This window comes from Ciona intestinalis, chromosome 2 (assembly GCF_000224145.3).
Source record: "Ciona intestinalis chromosome 2, KH, whole genome shotgun sequence".
In the NCBI taxonomy this organism is placed as follows: domain Eukaryota; kingdom Metazoa; phylum Chordata; class Ascidiacea; order Phlebobranchia; family Cionidae; genus Ciona; species Ciona intestinalis.
The window spans coordinates 5,211,758-5,221,407 of NC_020167.2; the positions used below are offsets into that span (position 1 = coordinate 5,211,758).

Below are 9,650 nucleotides of genomic sequence, written 5' to 3' on the forward strand. Positions count from 1 at the left end.
TTGCGTATGAATGATATTTCTGTTTGTAAAGATTGTGTACCGTATATATATTGTGTTGTTTGCTGTGCACAAACTCAAGTGGTGTGTGTATCCTTATCCCGCGGCCAAAGTTCATTGTGACCACATATCTATTATAAATAGTACATGTGCTCACAGTCGTAACCAAGAATTAAATAACATGCCCAGGCAAGGCATTAATGGAGTCTAGCAACAGGTGTAATCCACACCAATTATTTGTTAAATTCCTTTTGATTGTTGAACACTGTACATGGTACCAGGCCTCAGCTGTAACCATGCTATTATATTACCAGTTAGTTAGGCAATCCTTGTATGGCAACAGCACAGAGATCAGTAACAGTGTTACATTGACATTTTAGGTGGGCTGGGCAGTGACTTAAATAATACATAGGCTGTGCCAGTGTATGAATAGGCTACTGCACCTAAACTTGATTGACCACCAACTAAACAAGAATGAACGGTAATTCAGCAGGTAATAATCTTTTTTTTTAGTTGTACTTAATTGCTGAAACATTTTGCCTTTTTCCATCAACTTTGTAACATGTAGACCTAGATTGTTTTTCTTATATCAAATAATAAATGTAATGTTGCATGGTAAAAACTAAATGTAGATTGCGTCATTTCTTAATATATATACAATGATAATAATTTAAAGTTTAATATTTTAGTGTTTATAATTAAGTTTATACTTAACAGTAAAGAAAACCTAAACAATTAACTTGGACTGAAAAACAATAATATTGTATTAATGACCTGTTTAATACATACCGTTTAACACCTGTTTAGTAGATATATTTGTTTAAATTGAATGGGTGTCAAGTGTAACATACATGTTCACCGCCTTATATTAATGTTGCTTGTTTGTTTTTGTGCATTGTTACTCTCCTATAACTACAATTGCGGACGTTGCTGTCAACTAATCATTGCTGTTGCGTGTCGGTCGGTAAATATAAATGCATCCTGTTCTCCCACTAACCCTGTCATGTCACGTCTCATTCTGTTGCCTGTGTTCGTAATTTCGTATGATGTCTTGTCACTTGCATGTTTCGTGTATAGGAAAGCATGGCTTAAGTAAATCGGTTGACTACCCGCCAGCGAAAATTCGGCGTAAAAATAACCCCCTTCCACCCTTGGATGACCCAGGTCCTCCTGCTCACGGGGATCAGCCGGACCCAGATGCGATTAAGATGTTCATAGGTCAGATTCCCAAAACATGGGTTGAATCTGAGGTGCGTGAGTTTCTCGAGGGTTATGGGCCAATCTACCAACTTAATATTCTAAGAGAAAAGGGTAGTGTTATGAGCAAAGGTGAGTACTTTCAGTTAAGTTGTTTAACTTTGTTATGCTCATATGCTGCAATTGTCTTCCTGAGGTGTATATTCCAAAATTTATGAGGGGGAGGGCTACCAATAATCATAAAACTTCAATATAAATGGCAAACTATTATACAAGTTAAGAGAAGAGAAACTTACTGTTGCTTTGTCTGTAGGCCAAGCAGTGATCCTAGAAATAGTAACTATGATTAGTAATTATCTTACCCCTTAGGCCATGACTGCATATATGTTTATTGGCATTCTAATTAGAACCACTCCCCTATCTGTTTTCAACAAAAGTTCTACATGTACATAGTCATCTAAGATCTAACCTGAGTTTATTTGTCCAAAGATTGTTTCACTTTAATTTTCATTAAGCACCAAAGTAACATTTGTCAATATGGCATTACTTAAGCTTACTTAGGTATTATTCAAAGCTTCACCAATACTACAGAGTGTGTTTATTATACTTTATTTAATTAAGAGCATGACAACTTAAGCATCAACTCATTGCATCTAATGGTTCATTTCTTAATGTTTTGTTTTTTTTTATCTGTGCAATGTTGTTACAAGTTATTTGGTTATTTTTGCTTGGCCATTTGTTGATTTTGTTTTAGTTTTTTTTACCTCTTAGTTGCTGTTATTTGTATATTCACTAATAGGTCTTGTAACACAGTGTATGAATATTTCAGTGTATATATATATATTAAGCTGCTTGTCAGCTATTCATTCTTGCTAAGCTCTGGCTAGTTACGGCTTGCCACGTACTAACACTGTAATCTCTAGGCTGTTGCTTTGTTACATTCTACACTCGGAAGGCTGCACTTGCTGCACAAAATGAACTACATAATATGAAAACTTTGCCAGGGGTATGTGACTATTGGCAGCTATCTGTTACTGCTTCTGTAATTGCATTATGTTTCTGACTATTTCTGAGAATTGTACTTTTGACACTTGCGTATTTTAGGAAAATTTAACTTTTAAGTATAGCATTCTGCAAAGCAGCACTTATTTTAAACATGTGTTTTCGGAAATAATATGTGCCTGTTTCTGGCCTTTCAAATAAAAAGCTGTGTAAAATGTATTTGACACTAATAACCAGTGGTCCAGTATTCGAGTATTGTATACATAGTGGTCAAGTGGTGCAACATGCATGTTTAAATTTCCGAGCAGATGCATCACTGTGTTCAAATGAAGCCGGCAGATTCAGAAAACAAAAGTGAGGATCGCAAGCTCTTTATTGGGATGATTAGTAAAAAGATGACGGAGCAAGACCTTCGTCAATTGTTCTGTCCATTTGGGAACATAGAGGAGTGTAGAGTGAGTGTGTTTGTTTATCTTGTGGTGTGAGTTCAAATTCCAATCTGTTCAGAAAGATACATAGTAACGTTGGTAATGTTTCAGATTCTTATGAATCCCGATGGTGTAAGCAAAGGATGTGCGTTTGTAACTTATTCGAAAAGAGTTTCAGCTCAAAATGCAATACGCAACATGCACCAGTCCACAACCATGGAGGTATATTTTGTGGATACTAAACTACTTTATAAAAGCACTTTAACCAAAAGATACTTTGTTCAATGCTCGACACTGATACCAATTATGTATTATGTTTATAACCTTGGGCAAGACACTTAATAGACTTTGCTTTAACCCAGTGGTCACTAATGTGTTGTTGCACCCTGGGTGTTGGGGTAATTGATCAACTCTGGCCGTGAGTCTCAAAACCCCATCCGTGGAATAATAAAGTAGATAGGATAATTTATGTATAGTGTCATATTATGTGCTGTCTGCTGTGCTCTGTGGGATAATAAATTATAAAGTGTTGAAGTTAAATAGATATATGGTTGTAAATTAAGCCCTGTAATAAATCTTGCACACATGCACTTCGTTTCTTGAGTTATACAAAAGCAATAAAGCCGCATATTTGGTATTAGCGTTGTAGTGACCTAGAAAAGAAAACGAAAAAAAGCAAAAAAAAAATATGTATATATATATAAATATATATATACATAAAAATAAAAATATACAATTTTTTTTCTTAGATTCGAAATTGTTTGTAATATTTAAAACTGTATTGGTTAGGGTTGCTCTGCGCCAATTGTAGTGAAGATAGCTGATTCACCGAAGGATAAGGAAAGGAAGAAAACACAATCCCAGCTTGCCATGCAACTTAACCAGTTCTCTAATCAGTGGAAGAATCTGTCTGGTTTAGCGGCATTAGCTCCGGTTGGTAGAAATGTTTGTTTGTAGTTCATGCAAGAAGCTCTACCCATATAACCTAATTTCTAACTTAAAAATATAAATACATTTTGTGCCCACAAAATTTTGTATTAATAATATGCCCATTTTGTGCCAACAAAATTTGTAACTGTATTGTGTCACAAAAAAAACAAAAAAATTAGGTCATTTCTGTCTCATATCAATTTCTTCTCAATTGTAATCAATTGTGCTGTTTGTTTTTTTTGGATTTGTCACCTTACAGCAGTAACTTACTAACTTATTACTGTTAAAGGTTCTTCAAAGCTTGGCTTGCAACAACCAATACAATGCACCCAGCAACCAACACAACTCAGGTAAGGGCTTTCTATGTAAAGCTTCCTTGATAGCTTTGAATGTTTATGTATATGTTTATGCTTCAAGTTATGCAGTACTTTGTCAGTCGCTGCCAATGTTATATATATATGTATAATTACAGTAACTTTACAGTAGCTTGAAAATTTCAATTCAGCCTTTTTTCTAACTAATCATATTTTAAACATTTTATTTTAAAGTAAAACAGTAAAAACTTCTTATTGCTATCAATTTTAAGACATATTCATTAAATTTAGTTTTTAAACATTTTATTTTAAATTATACTAAATAAACTAGGTGTTTTAAGATTAAATAAAATTCTTAACTCTTCTATGTATGTTGCAATATTCCAATAATTAAATCAATAATATTGTTTGATTATTTTGTCTGCTGTGCAAAACAATTACGTTACACTGCGTACCCTATTTGACTTTATAGATACCAGTGTATTAATACGCTAACCGTCGTATTTAACACAACCTGTATCTCTTCTATGCATTTATACTGTACTTGACATTAAGCACACACTAAAAGATGTAGCGAACTAGACTAACCAGTTATAAATGTAAATTTTACAATATCAATACAAAATATAATAAAGTTAAAAATACACATAAATCAATGCACATGCAAATATACTTTACTAGTTTATGCTTTAATTTAAAATCAGTGACACACTATTCTTAACGTGTATTTAATTTAAAAGTCATTAATACCCGATTGAGTGCATTCATTAGTAGCTGTTAATATGAAAGCTCTTTCACTACTCTATTGATTTCAAGATAGGCTGCAGAAAATCAGATCACCTTGTTCTTTGGTCTGTTTTGATTATTACACTTCTAATGCGAACAACTTAATTAACAATAACATGCATTTAATCAATTCGACTTGGCTTAAGGGTTAAGTATGTTTAATATATCTCAGTTAAAAGTTGTTTATGTCTGAAGTTTAAATTAATTCCACAAATGTTACACTTAAACCATAGATTTGTTATTAATTTAATAAAAACCTTAAAATATTAATCTTTAAAAAATTCAACATGGCTTTTGGGTTTTATTTTTTAATGTATAATAATAATCTGGTAACAGTGGTAACCTAATCCTATTAAAGTCAAATCTTTCTTATATACATTGATATTAAAATCAAATCTACGATTTGTGATTAGCCTTTTAAGTTACTGATACCACAAAAAAGTTACATATTGTACTTTTCATATCATATCTATGTGACTATGTGACATCTATTATCTAACCTTTTAATCCTCACTGTGAAAACACCAGTAGTTTTCTGATAATAATAACTAATTGCAAAGTCGGTTAAGCATCAATACAAAGTGGATTAGTCTTAACCTTAAGTCATAGTTTAAATCAACCAAGTACAGTTTAAACAACTGCGTTTTTCGTTTCCAGGTGTTTTTTCAACGACCCAGCTCCAACAAGCACTCACGATCGCTGCTGCTGCTCAGACACTCCTAAGCAACCAGCCCTCAAGTGTCTCGCACAATAATTCCAACTCCGTGCCCGGAAGCAGTGGCATTTCGTCAATGACATCACAATACGGTGGGAACGTGTGTGCGAGTCCCAGTAAGTTCTATTTCCCAATTTTTAGTACAAAAATATATCAACATGCTTTATTTACCTTAATTAAAAATTCTTTTTTTTGTATTTAGTGTTATTTTGTAATGGTCCTTTAGTTATTAGTTAATTTTTTCTTTCTGTTTTTAATATTTTTGATAACAGTACTATTTTCCATATTACCAAAGTTATAAATTTTTGGTAAATATTTTCCTTTCAATGTCAAGTAGAAAAAGAGTGATATTTTTATAAATAGATTACACAATATCTATGCAACTATGGTTGTTAGAATTTAAATATATTAAACTGATCATAAGAAACTTACATAGGTGGAACTAGCTACAGATCGCATAGTCATAATTCAAACATGTGGGCTCAACAACATTCAGGTGAATTACTTGTATGCTATATTGCTATTAAGCATGATAAGCATGTACTTAAAATTTCCTTTCAACTTTTAGTTTTAACAAAATTATGTTATGCAATACATCAAGCCCAGATCTAATGTTTCAAATGTACTTTACTGAATGCATACTTATCTAACAGAACTAAATTTTTTATAGACCAAGTTTTTCAGTTTCATTTCAGTTATATTGTTTAAATCATGCAATAAATCTTTTACGTTAGAGTCTAACCTTTGTTTGCAATGCAGTATTGTATGGCTTTTAAAATATTACAACAATTTGCTTGGGTTGCATATACCGAACTGACTTTTTTATATGGGTCTTAAAAACCTGTTGGGAACCACAGTTGGGAATATAGCATAAAATTCCATGCTCTACGTAATTTGTTTGATTTAAAATATTTCTTACGCCAATCCCTAAAAAATCATTTGTGTATCACCTGGGAGACCTCGTCGGCTTATGTACCACAGTTTTGAAACCACTGCCACTAAACACACACTGAGCAGATGTCGTCTACACCACAAAAAAAATCATTTTTAATATGCAAAGCCGTGGAAAAGTGTTTAGCACACCCGCCTTTGACCCAGTCATAATTGGGTCAAGGCTTGACGCTGCTAGCATTCTGGCTTTCTGGGCAAATGTTCCTTGAGCAAGACACCTAATAGCAAATGCTCCAACCCAGTGGTCAATAACAGACTGTCCAATATATCAGCCATACAAAAAAATTCAAAAAATGATCACCCACAAAGTAACATACATGGTAACTTGTAAGGTGGCATCGGGTGTATGAACACCCGTGTTATACCGACTGTTGTTTTCCGGCCACTCATGGATAAACTAAGTTACATTCATTTATTCAATCATAACAATTTCCTTCCCCCCCAGCCCCATACCCAAGTGCTGGGATGAACAACGGGATGAGTTCTGGTTGCTCCTCCACAAGTCCTCTTGATCCGATGACGATGAACCTGGCTCAGCAAAGCGGGAGCAACCTCACGCTCGATCTCAACCATTCTCCTTCATCTACAGCAACAGGTATCAACCCAACAGCACACATGCTCGCTGCATTGACTTCACCAACTTGTAAGTCTAGGTGTAGCGACCACGCAAGTCTAGGTGTAGCGATATTTTCTTCCAATTAAATGTAAATGTTTTAACTGCAAGCGTGTTTCAAGAAACTGTTGTTTTGTCGCTATATCCTGTCTTTTCGTTTAAAATATTTCTACCGTAAACGAAGAGACAAACTAAGTTATCATATTATTAAGATAAATTCGTACTCCAAATTTCCAATTAAAACGGCCATTTTTTATGGTTTTTAGCCTTCTTTCAGAAGCAGTTTTATTTTGTGAAAATATGATGGTAACTTTAGATCACATTTAAGATGTCCAACTATATACCCTAATAAAACTACTACTTAAACCTTGTATTGATAAACCATAATACATTTAACAGCAATGTACAACCAATCAATGATGCATCCCCATAACTCCTCTCCAGCTGGAAGCCACAAAGAAGGTAACGGTATTTTTAATTTTATAATACAGTATATTGGCCTATGGCTTTGTAAAATTTGTAATGCAAGTACATTGGCCCATATAACTTTGGGAAACTTTGTATTTCAAGTACATTGGCCCATATAACTTAAGCCAGGACACCTCAATTATAACGTGACATGTGCTTGACTCAACTGTAACAATACATGGTCAGGTCCTGAAGGTTCGAACTTGTTCATTTATCACTTGCCAACTCACTTCACGGACCATGACCTGATGCAGACATTCTTTACATTCGGGACGATCGTATCGGCAAAAGTTTTTATTGATAAGCAAACTAATCTCAGCAAGTGCTTTGGTAAGTGATAACGATTTATAATGCCTTACCTGTTATGTGATATAGTATAGGTGGTGAAAGATGGGACACCTTTTCATTATATTTTCTCATCTCATTTGGTAGTGAACAAAGAACATTTAATTAAATATATAACTGTATCCTTCCGGCTCCCATAGACTGTTGTTAATTGCTTAAAACACAATCTGGGTATTTGGATAATATGTTCTAAAGGTGTCCCATCTTTCCCCACAGTACTGTATATATGGGTTATATCAGTTTGTCATTTTAATAAAACCAGTTTTAAACCACATGGCTATGTTCCCTATAGTCAATATTTTTCAGACATTGATTTATAGGTTATCATTTACTAATTGTAATTTTTCCGCTTACTGAATTTCCTATAAAATGGTAGTGTAAATCCTAAGCTCCATCGGCGTGCTTGCCGTAGGACCTCACCCATATAGAAAATATTAGAATATAAAAGACTGTCCGCTGAATGAACTCAATACAGTGTTTGGTTTACTCTTGCCCAAAATCATCATATTTAACTTTTTTATGCCATATTTTATTTTTTATTATTTCTCTCAGGATTTGTGAGTTACGATAACCCGGCGTCGGCTCAGCACGCAATCCAGGCCATGCACGGTTTCCAGATCGGAATGAAGAGACTTAAAGTTCAGCTGAAGCGTCCCAAGGGCGAGAGCAAAGCATATTAGAAGTAACCTAGGTCTGCTAAAGATGTTGTGTATATTTTTCATTAGTTTGGGATTATTTTGCACACGCCCCCTCCACCCTACGATGTTCCAGTGTTAGTCGTTTTTGTTCAAGTGGCTGCTTCTTGCTGGAAGACCTTTCCGGAATGTGTTGTGTTCCGTCCCACTGTTGTCTGGTGTCCTTTGCCAGTGTTACTCGCTACAATATGCGTTAAGCCGGCTCTGTGTCGTTCTGCAAGGGGCTGCTGATGTAATTTGAGTGTTTCATGTCACACGGGATGCAATAGATCTACTTTGGTGCTCTGGATTTGCGCTGCTTAAAATTCGATGTGAAATTTTATGGAATTCGTCTTCACTCAGTGTTAGATCTTACCGTTTAATTTTATCCAAATATTTATTTTCGTCAAGTTTTTACGTCTTTTAAACCCGGCCATTCTCACCGTCCAAGTTTGTTTAATAATTCAAATCTCTTGCGCTCCCAATTGACTGACGTCAGAAAACGCTGACTCAGCAGAAATGTTGCATGCAAAACGTTGCCTACCTAGATTAGTTATATATTCTATCTATTTATGTCCAGTTTTTAAGTTTCATACGTTTTTGCGTTGTTTTTCTTTTGTTTTAACCTCACCCTCGAGAGAGAGATTGACGTCGCTTTTAAAGTCAATGACCCGTGGAGTGACGTCACACTGTAAGAGATTCGCTTTAGACAATTCGACCGCGTATTTATTTTTACGTTTTGTTTTATTTAACAAATAGTTTTATTTAGTTATTGATTCTGTTTTTTCTTCTTATGGTTTGATTTCAAAATAGTCGAGTGACGTATAGGACCAGCGGAAAAGGTTTCTCTTATTACGTCACTATCTATATTGTTTTGTGCTGTTAGGTGTTGTGTTTTTGTGTGCAAGGAAATTTGGTCCAGACCAGAAAGAAGTGTTTAAGCGTGACTTGTTATATATGATCTGTACGTACCCAGTTCGTAAGTTATATTAGTTTTAAGCATTGTTTGCATTTTAATATATATTTGGTTGCCCGGTTTTACTTGTTATATTATTTTATTGTTGACGACGTATTACGTTTTCTCGTTCTTTCACGTTTTTTGAGATGTATACTATATTTATGGTTCTTACGTCTATTACTCGTTTTGTACCGTGTCTGGTAACAGTGTAATTTTCTTGGAAATAAAACCCGTTAAGATTAACAAGACCAAAGGTACATTTTTGTGCCGAA

At 34.4% G+C, this 9,650-nt stretch overlaps 1 protein-coding gene across 3 annotated transcripts; it reads left to right on the top strand.

Moving 5' to 3' along the window:
* Positions 1-367: 367 nt before the first annotated feature.
* On the top strand, positions 368-9,626 carry LOC100177802 (CUGBP Elav-like family member 1). Of its 3 annotated transcripts, none has more exons than XM_002121591.5 (13): positions 368-490; positions 1,162-1,326; positions 2,118-2,200; positions 2,505-2,651; positions 2,736-2,846; positions 3,414-3,557; positions 3,844-3,904; positions 5,312-5,485; positions 5,806-5,865; positions 6,766-6,963; positions 7,333-7,395; positions 7,588-7,731; positions 8,299-9,626. In XM_002121591.5, the coding sequence occupies exons 1-13, from the start codon at positions 472-474 to the stop codon at positions 8,424-8,426; spliced, it is 1,497 nt and encodes a 498-aa protein (XP_002121627.1). In that variant the 5' UTR covers positions 368-471; the 3' UTR covers positions 8,427-9,626. The 3 variants fall into 3 exon arrangements, with proteins under 3 accessions (XP_002121627.1, XP_026696282.1, XP_026696283.1); XM_026840481.1 differs by having other exon boundaries at positions 382-490; positions 1,075-1,326; XM_026840482.1 differs by having other exon boundaries at positions 382-490; positions 1,075-1,326; positions 6,766-6,915.
* Positions 9,627-9,650: the final 24 nt, after the last annotated feature.

Bases quoted from the DNA above. Each gene is read 5' to 3' on its own strand.
- LOC100177802 (XM_026840481.1), top strand. The intron at 2,652-2,735 runs GTGAGTGTGTTT...GTAATGTTTCAG, and splicing joins GGAACATAGAGGAGTGTAGA to ATTCTTATGAATCCCGATGG. The intron at 5,866-6,765 runs GTGAATTACTTG...CTTCCCCCCCAG, and splicing joins GTGGGCTCAACAACATTCAG to CCCCATACCCAAGTGCTGGG.